Below are 21553 nucleotides of genomic sequence, written 5' to 3'. Positions count from 1 at the left end.
TAATTATATTCTAACTTGAATAAAATTTAGAAGTTGAAAGTTGATCATTGTTCTACTTTGAACAGGTGAAATCATTTCTGTGAGGTTTCTATAGTTCAGAAATTATTTTTGTCACAAATTCATTTTTTATTAAATTTATTCATTAATTTTATTTATTTTGTTGACTTTAGTTTTGATTGAGGCGAATTTGTCTCAGTTTCATCAGATGGTTTCAAGTTAGAAGTATTTTCTATTTCCGATGAAATTGTATCAGAATTTGAATTTTTTTGGATTTTTTCCTCTGGGTATTTTCCATAAAATTTTCTATGGCATTTTTCAACCTTGTTTTAGAATTTATTTCATTCTCAATTTTCTTGCTGCAATGCGAGCAGATTTACGTAATTTCACTTCCGAAATAGGTTTATTTTATTTTTGTTCCTCATTTGGGAAGGTTATCTCATTTTCCTTATTTTTTAGAATTAATTTTCTGTTTTGAGGTTCCCAAAGTTGAGGATAAATTTTTGTCTGTTTTTTCAATTATTTTTTGTGGAGATAGGGTCCCTTTTTAGTTTTTAAAAATTTTTTTTTTTTTTTTTGGACACAGATTGGTCATTATTCCTATTCTAGGTTTCCTTAATTATTGGTATTTTAGGTAACTCTTCTAGTTTTTCATTTTTTCCATTTTTTAGAAGTTTTTCACAATTTTAATAATTCTCATAAAATTTAAAAATTTTATATTTTTCTTTGGTTGCAAAGATTAGTTTGTTTTGTCACTATTTCTGACCTATAGACATAATTTGTTATTTTAAATGTATGAGTTTTTCCATATCAACTTCCGTTTCACTGGAGTTTTCAGTTTAAAATGTATTTTTCAATTTTTCTGAAAATTCACATATTTCTTTGGTTGCAAAGATTAGTTTGTTTTGTCACTATTTCTGACCTATAGACATAATTTGTTATTTTAAATGTATGAGTTTTTCCATATCAACTTCCGTTTCACTGGAGTTTTCAGTTTAAAATGTATTTTTCAATTTTTCTGAAAATTCACATATCATTTTGATTTAATCTTTAAGCATTTTTCACTTTTTTATTTGTTTTTTTAGATTTTCTATTTCAGCCTGTTCAATAAACAGTGTAGGTTGGCCTATGTAAGCCATTCTGTAGTTTTTTATACCATATTTTGGTTCAAATAGGTATGCATTTTTTCCTGGTCTGTTATTTTCCATAAAAATACCTATTTTGGGAAAATATACTTGCTGTGCCCCTGTCGCAGTTGGACAGGTGTAATTTTGAGTCTGAGTCAATTTTTTACTTTTCCAATTTTCTTATATTTTTAAAATTTTCATTTGTTTCAATTGTTGCAATTAATTTAGTGTACTTATTGCATATTTTGCAACAAATGGGGTGAGAGATGAATACCTATTCAGGTGATTGCATCAGAATCTTCTTTTTGGAGTGTGCCCCATCTGAGGTTACATGTATGTAACCATTGTGGTCTATACTAAGATTTTCCTTTATATTCATAGGTTTTTTGTAACTTCCCATATTTTTAGGAAAATGTGTCTTTTATGACGAGTTCATATTTTGGATTATTTTCCACAGTAGGGGTTGGTCCATAAATATCAACCATAAATACATTGCTGAACAAATGAGCTTCAATCTGTCCATATTCTAGGACTTTAGGATTGGTATCATTTTTGTTCACTTTACCAATTAGGTATACACATATTTGTGATTTTGGGTAATTTGGTAAAAATATGGCATTATAGCACTATTTTAGAATTTTTTCAAAAATATTTCTTTTGTTTTCACTTTTTCTTGGATTAATTCATCTGAATCTGTTGTTAGATTTTCGATTTATTTTTCTCCAATTTTTATTTGTTCAATTACAAATTTTTTCGTTGCATTTTGTTTCTATTAATTTTTGATTACAATTTTTTGGATTTTTTATCATCTACCTACTATTTTGGTATGTTGTAGGAATTTTTTGTATAATTTTTCAGTATTTTCCTCAATTAAATTCATATTGTAGGGTATGAGTTTTGTTCAGAAATATGAACCAATTTGTTTTAATTTGTTTACATCAAGGTAAATTGTACCTCATTCATCAAATTTTCAGTGAGATGTGTATCTATGCGTAATTCAGCAGGTGGTGATAAGAGGTTTTTGTTTGAAATCTTTCAAAAGACTTTTTTAGTTTTTCTTTATAAGAGCTACTTTTTAAATTTTGCCCCATAATACGTGGGTATTTTTGCTCTTTTTAGCTTGTAAATTGGAGCTAAAATTTACATATATTCAGTGTAAAATTTCAGTAGAGGTCTGTAATTCTGACCAAAGTTAGAATTTCTCCATTGTTTTATTTAGGAATTTTTCATTTTTTATATTTTTACTGGTTTAAAAAATTTTTAATTTTTTTTTTTTTTTTTTTTTTTACTCTGGTTGGCTACTTTGCTCCTTAAGATTACAAATTTTAAATATTTCTTTCACTCTGGTTGGCTACTTTGCCCCTTAGGATTACAAATTTTATATGTATTTATTTCACTATGGTTGGCTACTTTGCCCCTTAAGATTACAAATCGTAAATATTTCGCATATTTCTGCAAAAACATTCAAAAACAATTTTCAATTTTTTTATTCTGGTGGGCTATTTTGCCCCTTGAGATTACAAATCACATATTTGAGCAAAAACATTCAAAAATAATTTTCAATTTATTTACTCTAGTGGGCTATTTTGCCCCTCAAGATTACAAATCCTAAATACTTTGTATATTCATGCAAAAACAATGTTTAGTCATTTGGTTTTTAATTTTAAACCATTTTTTTCCAATGTATCATAGATGCAAATGCATTCATTTATTTAGACATTAATTGCCATTCGGGAGGATGAGATGGTGTCTTCCTCACTTCATTTTCTCAATTTTTTGACAAATTTGTCAATTCTTTGTCCATTATCACGTAATTGTTCTTGGTACACAGGTGGCACCTTCATTATAATTATTCTAATCACTTGTTTGTAAAATTTGTCAGCTACAAATACGTTGCTCAATGTGTAAGTCCTTTTAATTAATTCTCTAGTAATTTCTAGGACACAACTGCCCCTATCAAATTTGTTGCAGGATTTGACTTCTATTACTGCAGTGAGTAGGTATTTTTCCAACATTTTCTTCCAATTTTGTTACAGGTTTTTCAATTTATTTATTTTTTACTTCAATTTTTTCAACAAACATTTTGGCCTAATTTGTCCACTTTGTCGTCTGTATCTTTTTGGTTATCGGCTAATTAGTTGACATATTTCATCAGCCTTCTAATTTTTTCACACTTGTATCATTTTTGTATTCATTGGTTTTTTTGACGTAATTATTAGTCCAATTTTCCAATTCTTCCATGTGTAATTCACACTCTATTGATTTTAGGTATGCCTATTTTGAATATGACGTAGTATTTTCTTATAATTTAGGTAGCTAATCTGTTTTTTTGGTTAAATTATCAATTTGAGTTTATTGGACTGCTTGTGTGTCCACAATATGTTTTATTCTTTCATTTTCGTATTTCCATGTGAGCTGTAATTTATGCTCTAAAACATCTACAAGCCCATAGGGTGGGAGGGTGGGCTGGGGTAATCTGTCATCATCACTGTTATCATCAAAATAACAATCTCTAGTCATTATAATAAGTTTATTTTTATTAAATTATCTTCCTATATAATTTCAGGTATCATTTTTTTATTTACAAAGAGAGTTATTTAATAAATAATTGCAAAACATTGTATGTTTATGTCACATAAGTTTAAATCACTCGTATAACAAATGTGGATTAGAATAAAATGCGCAGGAGCGCGTTGCTTTGTTCGCATCGGAACAACATCGTAACGTGTTCGTTGGGCAGCAGCAGCAGCTGCGGCTCAACTGTCGATGCAAAAACTGTGGAGGGTGCGGCATAGGTAGCAGCAACGTGCGGCATAGGTAGCAGCAACGTGCGGCATAGTCAGCAGCAAAATACCACGTTTTCGTAAATTTGATGTTTTTTGCTTCTGGAAAAATACAATTTTCTTTTTATTTCAAAAGACTGTATTTAATTTAAAGCAAAAAATCACCTGTATAGGGTACACTGGCCCAATGTACATAGGCGCGCATGAAAAAGGAAACTTTTTCGTAACATATTAACTACATGCAAGTTAGTTGGGCGCCATTGTTATAATATTCTTAAGCCTTCGTGGATAATTAGGTAGTATTTAGCCCGTAGGACACTTACCCCTGTGATCTAATACGCGATAGGTAACAACATTATACAAAATATGCACGTCTATGTACTTTTACACCTTTATTCATCCCTTATCGGGATGTTCACATACACAACACGATTATATAAAAAGACACAAATAAGATGAGGATAAAACCTCTTAAACACTTAATATCTAACTTATACATAACACATTCAAACTTCGGAAGATCCGCGAGTATGATTATAAAGAACACATAAATACTGACTGCCTCTCCGGGTATTGAAAAGACAGTAACGGACATCGCGCCACTCAGTTGGCACGTAACCCTGACCGACGCTCTTTTCAGTGTTACCCGAATTAGGGTACATAATATACTCTAATTCGAGCAACCCTGTGGCCATATATCTCCCTCTGACAATAGATTATTGAAGTTTCCTTATTTTGGTAAGTATTTCAACAATATTTCAAAATCCAATGTTCTGATTGGTCGAAAATGATTATTGAGCGGTTTCAGCTTCTCTTGCAACTTCATGATTACATTTCATCAAAGTTTCAAAATGCCAAGCTGTGATTGGTCGAAATTGATTATTTACAACCTCGTAGAGACGTAGACTATTTCAACAATATTTCAAAATCCACTGTTCTAATTGGTCGAAAATGATTATTGAGCGGTTTCGCTCCTTTTACAACATCATGATTACGTTTCTTCAAAAATTGAAAATGCCGAGTTGTGATTGGTCGAAATTAATTATTGAAGTTTCCTTATTGCAGTATTTCAACAATACATATTTCAAAATCCAATATTTTGATTGGTTGAAAATGACTATTGACCTGATTAAGGTTCTTTCAAAACTTTTTGAACAGATTTCATCAAAGTTTCGAACTGCTGCGTTTTGATTGGTCGAAAAAAACATTATTGAGCTGTTTTAGAAAATTGATTCTTTTATAACGTTTTGAATACATCTTATCAATATTTTAAAATGCAATGTTCTGATTGGCCGACGTAGATTAGTGTCCATTTTCAGCTTTTAATACAACTTTTTGAATTTTCAATGAACAGGTATCCTTCCTACTTTACCTTAAATTTAAGAATGCTGTTTTTTGATTGGTTGAATGATTACTGAGCTGTTTTGGTTCTGATTGATCGAAATTCATTAGTGTCTTTTTTCAGCTTTTCATTCAACTTTTTGAATTTTTAATGAACACGCGTCCATCCTACTTCAACTTTAAACTTAGAAATTCTGTGTTTTGATTGGTCGAAAATGATTATTGAGCTGTTTGTTTGAGGTTCTATTACAATTTTTAACTTTCTGAACATTGCATCGAACTTTTTGAATACTGCGTTCTAATTGATCAATTTTGATTAATGAACTTCTCGAGTGCCTGATTCAACATTGTTAACGCATTTCAGTAATAACTATTTGGGCTATTTCAGAATGCCATGTTCTGATTGGTCGATGTTAATTAGTGTCTTTTTTCAGATTCTGACACAAATTTTTGGATTTGCAATGAACACGCGTCTCTCGCCTCTCTCCTATGTATTTCAACTTTTAAAAATGTTGTGTTTTGATTGGTCCAAAATGATTATTGAGCTGCTTGAGACAAATTTTTGAACATACCTCATCATCGTTTCAAAATGCCGCGTTCTGATTGGTCGAAATGGATTATTGAGCTTTTTGAGTGTCAAATTACACAAATTTTTATTCTTTTCGTGATGATATTCAACCAGCAAAACTTACAAAGCATTTGAATTTTGGGGGAACCCTGATTAGATGTTATTAGATCGGATCAAACCTGTTTGACTCAATGAGGATGTTTTCCGTGTGCAACAACTTGGTTTGATGATATTCGTGATCTGAATTTTTATCGGATCAGATCCGATTCCCCCCCCCCCCTCTGAGTAATGCTACCTAATGAATTTCAAAATGTTTTATTTTTAAAACAAAAAATGTAAATCCGTTCTTTGGAAAGTAGTAATAATGACTTCAATTTTCCAAAAAGACAAACTTTATTACTCCGAAACAAATCCTGCTTTTCGTTTTGCAAAAAATGCATCATCCCCCCCCCCACTCATCTTGTCCCTTTCAGAAGAAAATATATTTTTCAACATCACCGAATATAGCATTATTTACATTATGCTTGAAGACTTACGTATCTAATGCAATAAAATATGGAATTGTGTTTAATTAGACATTTTAAAACAACGAAGATAAATTTGAATCATTAATTGACTTTATAATACCTAAATACACGTTTTCGAGAAGAGTGTAATATTTATACACAGAAAACAAGAGAAAGATGAATGAAGTGCACTTATTCACATTAATAAAACGTATACACTCCATCCAGACACCGTCCTCCCCCCCCCTCTCTCTCTCTCTGTCTACGTCCCTATATACTCGTACAGTATTAATAAAGCGATTTGTTGAAACTAATAATGAAATCTCGCGAAACGCGAATTGCATCGCGATGAGCCAGCGAAGGACTTACTAGGTCGGCGGCGCAGAGAGGGGAAAGAGGCTACAACACAAGCTCGTGTAGGTAAAATTAAAATAACAAAATAGCGTAATAATGGAAAACGCAATGTACAAACCGAACCAAATTATTCAGATCAGTTCTGAGCAAGAAGATTAGATAGCGTTTGTATATAGTAGATAGATACGTAGCCATTTTATTACACGCGCTAACCAAGCACGTTTCTCGCAAGATTCCGTTAAACCCTTTTTGGGTCCTTTTGCGAGCTCTTGCGTAAATAAAGGGTTTAAGCTACACTACACATTTAAACCGCTCAGCTTATACGGATTTTATTGCTATGTATCTCTTCAAACTGTATGTAGGTAGGTATTCTATATACCAACGTTGGACCAGCCGCCCATACTGTATTGTTTTAATTTAATATCTAAAAATAAGTAGACGATTCGATATCATTGTGACGAATTACTTTCGTCTGCGAAAGTATCTATTTTAGCCAACGTGTGGTAAAATAATTTCATGGTATTTATTTATACACACATATGTGTATGGTACATTCTACATGGTTATACGACTTTGTAATGAATACTGTATTGTATGTATAAAAGGTAGCTAAGTATATTATCTTCGTGTAATTAATCTATGGAAAACTTAATTACATTTTGGTGAAAAATTTATGGCTTTGTGAAACCACACATATATACTACATCGCGTATTGTTCATCACAAATATATTTATCCACCGTAGTAATAGTTTACTAAATGATGTAGAGATACACGATGATGCTAGGCATTATATTCACCATTTAATGCTATCCTCTTAATTAAGACTGCGAAGGTGGTAGGTAACTATAAAATAAATGGCAGCTCGTAGAAGTCATCTTATAATTATACCCATGCTGAGTATACAGGGTGTCCTATCAATTGTCTGTCATTGGTAGGCTTCAGATTTGAGTATAATGGCAAGTAGCAGGTACATACGAGAGAAAAAAAACTTCATAAGGTTCATAATGAACACGAATTTTTATCTTGTTGTTTGAGAAATGATATTCGGCGAGCATTTTTAAAACTTTTTTCAAGCAACTTTTTTTTTTAAAATTGAAAAAGATCCAAGATTTCGATCTTTTTCCCTAAAAAATGCACTCAAGTAAGTGATGGTGGGCCTTAAAAGACTGCAAGAAAAATTTTGGATTCATGGTTTGAACCATCGCTTTTCTATCGGGGTGTAAAATTTATAAATTTATTTTGCATTAAAAATCTAAAATATGAAAATGATTCAAAATACCGCGTTCTGATTGGTCAAATGATCATTGAGCTGTTTGAGGTTCGTTTACAACTTTAATAAACGCATTTTTTACAATATTTCAAAATGCCATGATTTGATTGGTCGACGTTGATTAGTGTCCTTTTTCAACTTTTGATACAACTTTTTAAATGCAAAGAACGTTGTATCAATCCTACTTCAACTTAAAATTTAAAAATGCAGTGTTTTGATTGGTCGAAAATGATTATCGAGCTGTTTCCGGTTCTTTTACAATTTTTTGAACATATTTTATCAAAGTTTCAAAATGCCGCGTTCTGATTGGTCGACATTGATTATTGAGGCTTTTGAGTGTCGGATACAACATTATTAAAGCGCTTCGGCAATATTTCAAAATGTCATGTTCGGATTGGTCCAAAATGATTATTGAGCTGATTGAGGTTCTTTCAAAACTTTTTGAATCACATTTCGTCAAAGTTTCAAAAAGCCACGTTTTGATTGGTGGCAAATGATTATTGAGCTTTTTCGGTGTCTGATACAACTTTATGAACGCATTCCAAAAAAAATTTAAATTCCACGGTCTGATTGGTCGACGTTGATTAGTGTCTTTTCTCAGCGACTCAGCTTATAATACAAATTTTCGAATATACAATGAACAGGTATCCTTCCTACTTGAAGTTTAAATTTAAAAATGCAGTGTTTTGATTGGTCGCAAATGATTATTGAGATGATTTAAGGTTATTTTACAACTTTATTAAGCGCATTTCATCAATATTTCAGTATGCCACGTTCTGATTGGTCGACGCTAATTTGCGTCACTTTTCAGCTTTCAATATAAATTTTTGAATTTTCAATGAACACTAGTTCATCCTGCTTGAATTTCAAATTAAAAAATGCAGTGATTTGATTGGTCGGAAATAATAATTGAGCTTTTTGAGTGTCTGATTCAACTTTATAAATGCGTTCCAAAAAATTTCAAAATGCTATTTGATTGGTCGAATTTTATTATTGAGCTGTTTGAGGTTCTCTTACAGCACTTTATAAACGCATTTCAGCAATATTTGAAAATGCCATGTTCTGATTGGTCGACGTTGATTAGTGTAGGTATACTTTTTCAATTTCCCCCATACCCTTTTGAATTTTCTATGAACACACGTCCTTATTGGTCGAAATTGATTATTGAACATTTTAAGGTCTGATACAACATTATTAAAGTATTTCATCAATATTTTAAAATGTCATGTACTTGAGCTGTTTCAGCTTTTTTTACAACTGCCTAGTTACATTTCATCAATGTTTCAAAGTTCCGAGCTGTGATTGGTTCGAAATTGATTATTGAGCTCTTTGAAAGTCTAATACAACCTCGTATGCTATTTCAAGAATATTTTAAAATCCAATGTTCTGATTGGTCTAAAATGATTACTGACCTGATTGAGGTGCTTTCAAAACTTTTTAACATATTTTGTCAAGTTCCAAAATGTTGCATTTTATTTGGTCGAAAATGATTATTGAGCTGATTGAGGCTCTTTCACAAGTTTTTGAACACATTTTGTCGAAGTTTTTAAATTTCTGTGTTTTGATTGGTCGAGAAAATGATAATTGAGCCGTTTGAAGTTCTTTTACAACTTTTTGAATACATTTTCATCAAAGTTAAAAAGGCCCCGTTCTGATTGGTCGTTATTGATTAGTGTCCTTTTTCAGTTTTTGATACAACGTTTTGAATTCTCAGTGAATACACGTCCAATCTACTTTAGCTTTAAATTTAAAAATGCTGCATTCTGATTGGTCGAAATTGGTTATCGAGCCGTTTGAGCTTCTAATACAACATTTTTGAACTTTTTTAATCAAAATGTCGATGTGCCATGTTTTGATTGGTAGAAACTGTTTACTGAGCTTCGTTAGCTTCCAATGCAACTTCTCGAGCTTTGAATGGAAACGTGTCCATTCTATGTATTTTGAACTTTAAATTTCAGAATGCTTCGTTCTGTGTTTTAATTGGTCCAAAATGTTTATTGAGCTGTTTGAGGCTCTCGTACAACCTTTTGAACACATTCTATCAATATTTCGAAATGCCACGTTCAAGATTCGTTGTTTTTTCGGAAAAAACTTTGTTTTTGATACCGTATGTATTTGAATTTACCGTCTTAACAATATTCCTCTCCCCTTTCCAAGTTATTTTTTCTAATTTTCGAGACCTTGCTCTCGAGGAAAACTCAAAAAAAAAAAAAAAAAAATGTAGCGAAATCGAAGTACAGTGGGTTCCGCTTAATGTGGGCGAGTTGGGCCAAAGATAGATTGACTCTATTAAACGAAAAACTCTAATAACCGAAACTGCAAAATTCCAATTTTGTTGAAATTTTATCACTTTTTGATGTTTTTTAAAGGTGATTTCAATACATTTAATCATTTTTTAGTCAAGGTTAGTCTTTTAATATGCTTTGAACACCTTTTTTTACAATTTTTATAAATATTTACAAAAATTTCATCATATTTTGCAGATTTTCACCAAGTTCAACACGTTTTCAACATTTTTTTCATCCAATTTTTGTTAAATTCGGCTGAAATTCATGATTTTTTCCAACTTTTGAAGATTAGTCAACTCTATTAAGCGGATTTGATGCTGGTTTTCACTACAATAAACGATAAAACTTGCATGCAAAATGATGCAAATGTTCCGTTCCAACGATTTCCACTCTATTAAGCGAATTTCTCTATTAACCGATAACACATTAAGCGGAACTCACTGTATCTCATCTCATTTTATTTCATGAGCATGCATTATTACCACGTGGACCCGAAATGGCTTATTAGTGTTTTTACGGCAAACTGGTTATGCAATTTTATTAACACGAATAAAATAGAAAGTAATGCATACGATTTGCAGGCGTTTCTAACCAAAAATGATTAATTATAAGTAGAATGCATGTACCTTAAAATTTTTATCAGCTTTACACGAAAATACAAATGTGCGAAACTCGCGAACCCCTCCCTCTCCCCTGAAATGAAATATTATACATTTTATGGGACACCTTGTAGGTACACCAGCTATCATATTGCAACCGCACGTACATTTACCATTATTTATAGGACAAAAAATTAATCCGAATCCGATGCTACTCTCGTTTTAAAAAAACCCTCTCGTCAAACACGACCGCGCCGTAGCCCTTAGGCTAATTTATATGTAAAACGAGCTCTCCACTAGTAGTAAAATTGTAGTAAATTTCAAAGGCCAGAAATAATTCTAATTCAGTTTTCTTGTCTTCGGTAATTAATTGTATCAAGGTTTGTTGTCAAAGGGTCAATGGAAATTAATCGTACGAGCGTTGTATCTTTTAAAACCAATGATATCGAATTCGAAGCCGAACCGACGATGTCAGAATACACGCCAGCTCTCTCCACCCTTCCCTCACTCCGGTGTTCCCTTCAGCATTGTCGAACAGCCGCCGCCGACGAATATAAACTGATTAATATCAACGTAGGTATAACAGAACGAAAACCGAAATGATTTCTACGCGTTGTTCTTTTCATTAAAGTGAAAAACGATGAAAAATTGTTCCGTTTGTTTTCTCGACTGCGTACGCCATTCGAATTGATAAACGTTCGGTTTTCCTTTTTCCTTTTTTGGATTAAACGCAAATTACATTATTTACCTTTTAGCGTCTGCAGTTCGCGAAAGACTATTACGTAATTATTCTCGAACGTCTTTAATTTTCATCTTCGTCTTGCCTGCAGCGTGCTATATTATATAAAGGTAAAATTTACGAGTTTCGTACTGGGGATTCTTTTTTACTAGTAAATTTCTAATTAAGGTACCTAGTTAGTACATATACCTACCCGGATGTCTAACCTACCTTGTTTATTTTAAATGTACCAGTCAAGTTTTTTAATCTTTCTTGATTTATGATTCGATCATTTCTTTATGTGTATAGCGTTGTTGCTGGTAAAATGAAATGTTGTTAGTAAAGCCGGAAATTTTTCTTGTGAGGCACTTACGTCTTTTTTCGGCTTTATTTTGTGTGAAATACGGAATATTAGAGAGATGAGACCAAAATAAAGAGGTACTGTGGAGCTGTTTTAGTGCACTAGAATTGAATTTGGAATTCATTATGACGTGAAAATATTGTATCCAAATAAATGACCCTCGTTTTATAAAAATTATCGGTTCTTCCCCCATATTTTCGAACAATCTTCTGCAGAATTTTCAAATCTTACTCGTACGTATGTGCACATATAAGCGTACTGTATCGATGCACAGAACGAGGCCATTGTGGCCTGTGGGTATGTTGTTGATAATATATGTAGTTCGAAGAAAAAGCATTGTAGTTCAAGTGAAAAAGTGTGAATTACCTATCTATTGAAAATTCTAAACAATGGGTACATAAACATTTTCGACCAATCAAAACGCCACTTTTTGAAACTATGACAAAATCTGTTCGAAAAGTTTTGAAAGAACCTCAATCAGGTCAATAATCATTTCGACCAATTAGAACATTGGATTTTGACATTCCGATAAAATGCAGCGTTTATAATGTATCAAGCACTCAAAAATCTCAATAATGAATGTCAACCAATCACAACACTGCATTTTGAAATTGAAAGTTCATGGTTGAGTGTTCATTGAAAATTCAAAAAATCGTTTCGAAAGTTGAAAAAAAAACACTAATCAACATCGACCAATCAGAATGTATGAAAAACATTAATAAAGATATAAAATACCCTAACGCAGCTCAATTAATTAATATCAGCCAATCAGAACATCTAATTGGTCGATATCAATTTATTGAGTTTCTTTATAGAGCCGTATACATCTTTATTAATGTATTTCATTAATATATCGAAATGGCACGTTCCGATTGGTGGATATTTATTGGTGTTTGTACTTTCAATTTCATTTTCAAAATGCTGTGTTGTGATAGGTCTAAATTGATTATTGAGCTTTTTGAGTGCTTATTGATACAACATTATAAACGCATTTTATCGGAATTTCAAAATCCAATGTTCTAATTGGTCGAAAATGATTATTGGCCTGATTAAGGTTCTTTCAAAACTTTTTGAATAGATTTCGTCAAAGTTTCAAAATGTAGCGTATTGATTGGTCGAAAATGATAATTGAACCGTTTGAGGCTCTTTTTACAACTTTTTGAACACATTTTGTCAAAATTTCAAACTGCTGTGTTTTGATTGATCGAAAATTATTATTGAGCGAAATGAGGTTCTTGCAAAATTTTTGAGCGCATTTCATCAATGTTTCGTAAGTTCAGGTACTTTGATTTTTAATTTCAAAATGCTGTGTTTTGATTGGTTGAGAATGATGATTTTCAGCTGTTTGAGGATCTTTTACAACTTTTTGAACACATTTCTTGAAAGTTACAAAATGCTGTGTTTCGATTGGTCGAAAATGAATATTGAGCTGTTTGAGAATCTTTTATACATTTTTTAACACGTTTATTTCAAGTAAAAAATGCTTTGTTTTGATAGGTCGAAAACGATTATTGAGCAGTTTTAGGTTCATTTAAAACTTTTGAGCACATTTCCATCAACTTTTTAAAATTTTTGAACACATTTCATCAAAGTTACAAAATACTGTGTTTTGATTGGTCGAAAATGAATATTTAGCTGTTTGAGGATCATTTACAACTTTTTAAACACCTTTCGTCAAAATTACAAAATGCAGTGTTTTGATTGGTCGAAAGCGGTTATTCCGCTGTTTTAGTTTTATTTAAAACTTCTGAGCACATTTCCATAGAAGTTTCAAAATTTTTCATTCTGATTGGTTGAAATTGATTTTTGAGTTATTTGAGTGTCTGATACAACTTCATTAACGCTTTTCGTCAATATTTCAGAATGTTCTGATTGGTCGATAATGATTATTGAGCTGTTTGAGGCTCATTTACACCATTTTGTACTTATTTCGTCAAAGTTACAAAATGCTGTGTTTTGATTGGTCGGAAATGAATATCGAGCAGTTTGAGGTTCATGTACAACCTCGTACAACTACAGCACATTTGCAGTATTTCGATTGGTCGAAATATGATTATTAAGCTGTTTTAGGATTTTTAAAAACTATTCAAACATATTTTGTCAAAGTTTCATAATGCTGTGTTTTGATTGGTTGAAAAAGATTATTGAGCTGATTGAGGTTCTTTCAACACTTTTCGTACACATTTCGTCAAGTTTCATAATGCCTGGCTCTGATTGGTCAAAATTGATTATTGAGCTGTTTTACTATGTTTTACGTCTTTTTGAACACATTTTACATCAAAAATTCATAATGCTGTGTTTTTATTGGTCGAAATTGATTTTTGAGCTTTTGGATTGTCATTGACCTGACGGAGTGTCGGAGTGTCGAGTGTCCTTTCATAACTTTTTGAACACATTTCGTCATAGTCTCAAAATGATGTCTTATGACTGGTCGAAAATGATTCAGTTATTGAGCTGCTTGAGGCTTTTTCAATCTTTAGATCACATTTCGTCAAAGCAACAAAATGCGGTGTTTCGAGTGGTCGAAAATATTTATTGGGATATTTTAGGTTCTTTTAAATGCTTACAATTTTTTGAATACATTTCATCAAAGCTTCAAAACGCTGTGCCTTGATTGGTCGAAAATGATTATTGACCTGATTGAGGTACTTTCAAAAATGTCTGAACAGATTTTGTCAAAGTTAAAAAATGTAGCATGTTGATTGGTCGAAAATGATAATTGAACAGTTTGAGGCTGTTTTTACAATTGTTAAAGTTTAATAATGCTGTGTTTTGATTGGATGAATAAAATAATTATTGAGCTGATTTAGATTCTTTTACAATATTTTTGAATACATTTCGTCAAAGTTTAAAAATTCCGCGTTCTGATTTGACGAAATTGGTTATTGAGCTTTTTGAGTGTCTGATACAAATATACGAGTATCACCAATTTCGACCAATCAGAACGCGGAATTTTGAAACTTTGATGAAATGTATTGAAAAATTCAAAAATTGTAAAAGAATCTAAATCAGTTCAATAATAAATTTTTTGACCAATCAAAACACAGCAGTTTGAAAGTTTGACAAAGTGTTCAAAAAGTTGTAAAAAGAGCATCAAACGGTTCAACCATCATTTTCGACCAATCAATACGCTACATTTTGAAACTTTGACGAAAACGACAATTTTGGTTTAAAAATTTACAACTCTTGGCAAAAAATGGCATTTTTCAATGAAAATAACAAAAATACATAAAAAAATTTATTTAAATGACAATTTTTGACAAAAATGACAAGTAAGTTGTTGATTGTTATTCTTACAAGTTGTTTAGTCAAGTTAGGTTGGGTATTCATCTAATTTGAACTTCGGGCTTGAATGAAATCCAATTACAACTTCTAAAAAATGAGGCTCTCCAGGAGACAAAGCAGCTAGTCTTTGATAATTTTAGAGAATGTTTGAAAGCACACGCAAAGACGTGACTTGACCACAAATGTAAGAGGTTGGAATGTTTATTAGAAATTTGTCGATTTATAAAATATGTATTTTCTGAAAAATGAGATATTTATTGTGTATGTATGTATGTATACGTATGTATACAAGTTGACCATTTTTATTTAGGAAAGTATGTACCTACGTTGGGCCTGAACTTTTTTTTGCTCCATACAATAAATATGTACCTATCAAGTTTGCAGTGCATCATAAACTATATCGTTTGAACGAGACACCTAGGTAGGTACTTCATTCATTCACGTATAATATTTCAAGGAAGCTCCATATACATTTCAATTAGATAAGTGTGTTACTATCGCTCGAACAAGCAAAAAACAAGCCTGACTAGTCGGTAAGAACAGTATAGTACTCGTACAATCACGATCACGTATAATCATAACTCTGGCACGAGTATTCACCATGTTTGAACATTCCCTTTCTTCAATTAAATCTCTAAAATTCTCGCTAATACACAAGATTAAAATAATTAAGATGCAAGACGCGAACTGAAGCGCCTGCCTTTGAGAAAGTATCTGGGTGCTGGAAGCTTAGCAAACGCCTCTATCTCCTCTTCCAAAAGACAATTAAGGCCGTTTCTAATTAAATGGTGATTTGTGGCGCGTTTAGAGCTACCTAAGGTGTACGATATCAGAGACGCATTAACACTTTTAAGTGCTTTTTCAAAATTCGCTTCGCATCGGACGATTATTATACGGTTGCGGCGAAAATGCGCTAGCAACTTTTTTGGGTATTTTATCATCGAGTTTACGAGTTGATAATATCTTTTTTTAAAATATGAAATAATTCAGCGATAGGTACAGCCAAGAATGACGAATTTAAAATCTAGGTTACTGCAGTGTCCTGTGAAAGTTGGAAACTTAATTCTGTTGGAGGATACTCAAATGTTGATGATGATAGATTATGTTGCTAATCTCAAGTTGAATTGAAATCTTCTACAACAAATTTACAGCTTTGGCTTTCTAGAACATTGAAATGAACAAAATTATTCATTACTTTTTAACAAAAAAAATTCAGGCTCTAAAACTACTCTTTTTCTCGCTCTTGCAGAAAAGAGTCTCATGTTTCATAGGTAGGGAAGTAGGTACCTATGTGAAATTAATGATACCTACCTAGGTACTCGTATATACCTACAAATTTCCTTCCAAGTGGGAATTAATTTTCATAATTCGATGTCTATGGAAATTTACTAAGTATAACTATACAAACAACATTATATAAATGCTAATACGTGAGAAATAGTTTCACTATTAAAAATCTTTTATAAAGTGTACTTATTCTTCGCAACTCGAAAAGTTACTCGAATTGAAAAGCAACGGAGAAAATTAATGTTAATAAAGTTGAATTTAAATTCGAGCATTTTCTCATTTCGAATAAGTAATATTCGAAAATGCAGTTTCTTTTCAACACCATAATAAGCAGAGCCCTTTGTCCTTATTCATCTCTTTTCTTTGCGCTTTCCCACCATATCGACAAATTAAAATGTCGCAAACGTAATGAAACATGCTCTGTAAGGAATAGTATGAGTACCTACCTACCTAGGTATTCAGAATTCGACGACTGCAGTTTTTAATTAATTACGATGCTCTTCGCGTAGTATTATATCTCGCGTTCTCCGGTGAAATTAATTTTTTTTTATCAATTTCTTCTTGTTCGTTTTCGAATAATCTTTTAAGCGTGAAGTATTTTTCTATATTTTTTTCTGATCAGGGAAGGTATACGTATTTGTCAAACGAAGCGAACGTAATTTAATGCCTCGAGCTAATCCTCAGCAAAAGCGATGAGATTCGCTACAAAATTCTTCGTCCATATTACGAGGGCTGCAGATGCTCGTATGAAAAAAGAAATCAGGGTTTTATATTTTTTTCCTCGATGTTTTCCTAATCGTGTAATAGTAAAACAATCACGTACTTTGTACGTCGTCATATGATCTAAATGATAGTCTGGCTTTGTATCTCATGAAAATTTGATTTTTTTTTCATTTTATTTAAAATTTACAAATTGGTCAAAAATTCACTTTTGAAGTGGCAGCACTGCTGGAATTTTACGTTTTACGCTAACAACGCTAACCATGCACATGGGTACAAGAGTCTATAAGCATCGAACAAACTTAGTTCATTTATTTTTGACTTCTATAGAGTGATCATTGGATTGGTTCATTTTGCTCAAAAAAGTGTATATTTCAATGAAAATTTTCAAAAATTGCCCTCAAAACAACATTTTAAAATTTTTAAAACTTTCAAAAATTTTCCAAAAATGAACTTGAGTATCTACTTTAAATATTGATTACAATTAGTATAGGGATTTTAAGACATGCTGTTTCAATCTACATTGGTTTTGTTCAAACTGGAGAGTGTCTGTTCAAAACGTTCCCTCGTTATAGATCTATCATGAGTAGGTATCGTTCTAATTAATCTTGAAATACTCATTGATGAAGAGCTTGAACTTGAAATGCAAATATCATAGATTTTGAGGATAATATTCTAGGTCTACAAAAAATTTCAAATAGGTACCTGCCATCTTTTAGAACTGGGAGATTTTTTCCAAAACAGGTTGAGATGGAGGCTAAAAAAAAAACCACGACTTCAAAAAAATTCCGTCTCTTTTGTGTAGGATATGATTGTGCAGCATTTTCTGTCACGTAAGTGAGAGAAATACGTTCAGCCTCTAGTCAATATATGTATGTATCTGTATCTACTAAAATCATTAACGTCAGTGACTAAAATAGTTCCGTAACACGACCTCTATCGATTTAGTTCTCTTTGAACAACGAGTTGAAAAAGAAGTGTGAGATAAACCAGTCATCTAACGACTCCCATTGCATAGCATTGGTATAATCTGTGTTCTGGAGAAGAGATAAGCTTATATCTATTCTCTTATTTGCGTAAATCAAGATCAGGAGATCTATTTGCTTAAATCTGTTCCTATGTTTGAAAAATGAACTGGTTCCAGTATGTTCCTTCGATCAAGTGATCTATTTCATAATATACGATTGTTCCAGTTATACGGATTAATGTAGTTTAGATGAACTCGGGTCCATCAGTAATTGCATAATACTGTTTGGCATCCTTATTGAAAATCTCATAGTCATGAGTAACGTAGATGGACCTTCCCTCATCCGTTTATTGTTCCCTCCCGAGGTGATGTGTTTAATTACACTCCTTTACTACCTCGAGGTAAGTAGGTAGTGAGCTAATGTATTATTGAGTAAAACACTCAGGTGCAAAATCAACCATTACATTTGAAGGTCCACATGTCTTCTTCAAGGATACCACTGAACTTGAAAAATTTCTAGATGACTTTCAACTTGAAATAAAAGCCTCTACCGAACTTGGTCACAAATGAATAGCTACCAAAATGATTTCAAATTTTCACCAACGACAAATTTTTAATTAAAAAAAAAAAAAAAAAAAACTAGAACCCATTTTTACATTAAAACTAAAATATAATTTTTGTAACCCATTGGGACTTACTTGTTGGAAAAGCGAAGGTACCTACGCTTCGTTCGCAGTAATTTGGAATTCTGAAGAAAAAAGGTGGAAACGTCGTTGTTTTATATTGTAGTGTTTAGTCGACTAAACACAATATTGCAGATGTACGCTTCGTTAAACATCTCGAAGCCCAAAATCGTTCAACAATTTTCTCGTAAGACCGATAGGCAGAAAACACGCCCACCAAATGGCTGATAGCTACCGCATCGAGAGCCCTTTTCCAAAACAATAAGAAGCGAAATACACAATAAAAATCGTTCTCTCGAAGGCAATATTCAATCGGTGGAAAGAACCATATTTGATAAATGTCAGCTTCAGCACATCACTGTCTTAAACAAGGTGGTGATTAATTAATCATCTTCTACACGCATGCGATGTAGGAACGTTAATCAGTGATACCTATTCAGAATAATCGTCTAGCGTCAGAAGCGTAAGATGCGAGGAGTAATGAGGGAAACGTCTACCAATCACTGATGTCTCGTGAAATTCGAGAACGATTTTTAATTCAATGTACAAAAATGCTACAGGTTTTCTGTGACTGAAAAGTAATCTTTTACAAAATCGAAAACATACCTGAATATTATTATATTATGTAATTATACTTACGTACTTGACTATTTTAGAAAAGGTGATGCCTTTTGAACATTATGTACTTTCAAGGTTTATCCCCTTCTCACCACGAATTTTGTTTCAACTTATCCACGATTTTCAGCTTCTTCGATGAAAAACTAATTTTCGATTTTATTTTCTAATCCACAGCTGGTCCTGACGGCGAACATAACCATAGCCGATTTCAATATGGGATACTGTATGACTGGTTCATTAGAACGAGGTTCGCATAAACTCAACACCTATCAAACTACACATTTTGCTGTCATCAGAAGAGCAGAATTTAATCAATGAAACCGTCGAGTCGAGTTGTACAATTTGTCGTGTACCTATTCAATAATGTTGTAAGATTCATGCATATATTTAGGTTTTTTTTTGTATCCTATTGTCTTATTGCATTGTGAAGATACATACGAATGCGAAAATCTTACTGCCAGTTTAAATTAAAAACAAATATGTTTCCATAAATAATAATAATGAAAAACAACGGGCTTTAATACCGTATGAAGTGTTCTAAAAACCATCGCTGGTTTTTGCAATCAACGTCCATGATTTTTTTCTAACTAAGTTTTTCATTTACTTACTGATTCGATTTTTTTTACGATAGAGAAATCTCATTATACTTTTTTTTGTAATACAATTTTCATAATAAATGTTTCGTATCCTTACTTAGGTATATATTTCGTTGTAAAATAAATAAAGGTATGTAGAGATACCTACCCATTTAATGTTGAAAACTTGAAAAATGGGAATTTAATGTTTTTGGTTGGATTTTCTGATGAATTATTCGTTCTACGTAGTTGATAAGATGACGTGTTAGTGCAATTATTTATGTTATTATTTTAAATTAATAAATTATTTATAATTTCGTAAAGTTAAATGGTTGTGAATGTATATTTGTGATTTTTGTTTTCGAAATGCTTTTGTAATAAATTTATGTTCATGGCTTGACAATATTTTTACGATTTTTTCAATGAATGAAATTCGCGTATTGGGATTGATTTTCATTTTCATTATTGAAAAATAATTTTGCCTAATGTCCGTCACGTTTTAAAATAGGTAAGTATTTGAAAGAATTGAAGGAAACCGCGGTTTCTTAAAAAATATTACAAATGTGAAATTTCTTAGCAGGGAATAGCGGAGTTCCAAGAAACAGCAACACTGATTTCTCATTGTTTCTGGTGCTTTATGTTTCTGATGCGTATAATGATTTTCAAAATTTTACACGTCGTAGATGCAATTCTATCGCTCGAAGAACGAAGCTGTTCTGTTATTTAATCTTCGACTCATCTGGTAACGTTTTTCCATTCGTAAAGCTGCGTTTGAGTTAATTTGCGAAGTTGATACCTGCCTGCTTGTGCAAAACAACATCTGTTGCATCTTGCAACCAGCCAAAAAACATGGTAAGAAATGCAAACAGTGATACAACAGCAAAACATGTTTTTCTCGTTTTTCGCATTATTTCATCTACGAGATAAAATTCACGAATTCTCATCTTATACAGAAAATATGCGATACGATTTGGAAAATACTCAGTATAGGTGGCTATACCCAAAGTTGTAGAAAAGAAAAAAATGTCGAGATTTTTGCACCAATTTCGTAAAAAGCAAAGTAATGAGAGCGAATATTTGAAAAAAAAATTCATTGAAGCCAAATCAGTTTGAAAATAACTCGAAAATAATTACCTACGTTTTGAAATTTCGATTTCTAAAAAGTACATTTTGAGGAAGAGTTCTTTGTAAAGTTGGGGCAATTCAGTGATTTTAGCGTATAGCAGATAGCCTGATTAAAATCGATGGGGCAATTATTCCGATTCAAATATTTTGTTTTGTTAATTAGCTTGATCCATACTATAAAAATAACGCTTTCTGGGGTGATTTTTCACGCTGAACTCAGTCTGATAGGTAGGTATTTTTTTCCAATATTTTTTTATAATTACATACATCCAACCTATGTGCTTACTTTTCAACTGGAGCAAAAATTTGTCAACTGGCCAAAAGTAAACCGAAGAGCATGCAAAAATACATCACTATAATATATAGCCAAATTTCAGAC

General features: G+C 32.0%; 1 protein-coding gene across 1 annotated transcript in view; it reads left to right on the top strand.

Moving 5' to 3' along the window:
- The window catches only part of LOC135844415 (uncharacterized), a 63221-nt gene extending 42769 nt beyond the window's left edge, over positions 1-20452 (top strand). The window contains exon 4 of the mRNA XM_065362618.1: positions 19649-20452. Coding sequence (XP_065218690.1) covers positions 19649-19792 — 144 coding nt within the window. The 3' untranslated portion in view covers positions 19793-20452. The remainder of the gene's footprint in view (positions 1-19648) is intronic.
- Positions 20453-21553: the final 1101 nt, after the last annotated feature.

This window comes from Planococcus citri, chromosome 4, assembly GCF_950023065.1.
Source record: "Planococcus citri chromosome 4, ihPlaCitr1.1, whole genome shotgun sequence".
Lineage (NCBI taxonomy): Eukaryota > Metazoa > Arthropoda > Insecta > Hemiptera > Pseudococcidae > Planococcus > Planococcus citri.
This window is presented reverse-complemented; position numbering and strand designations above follow the sequence as displayed.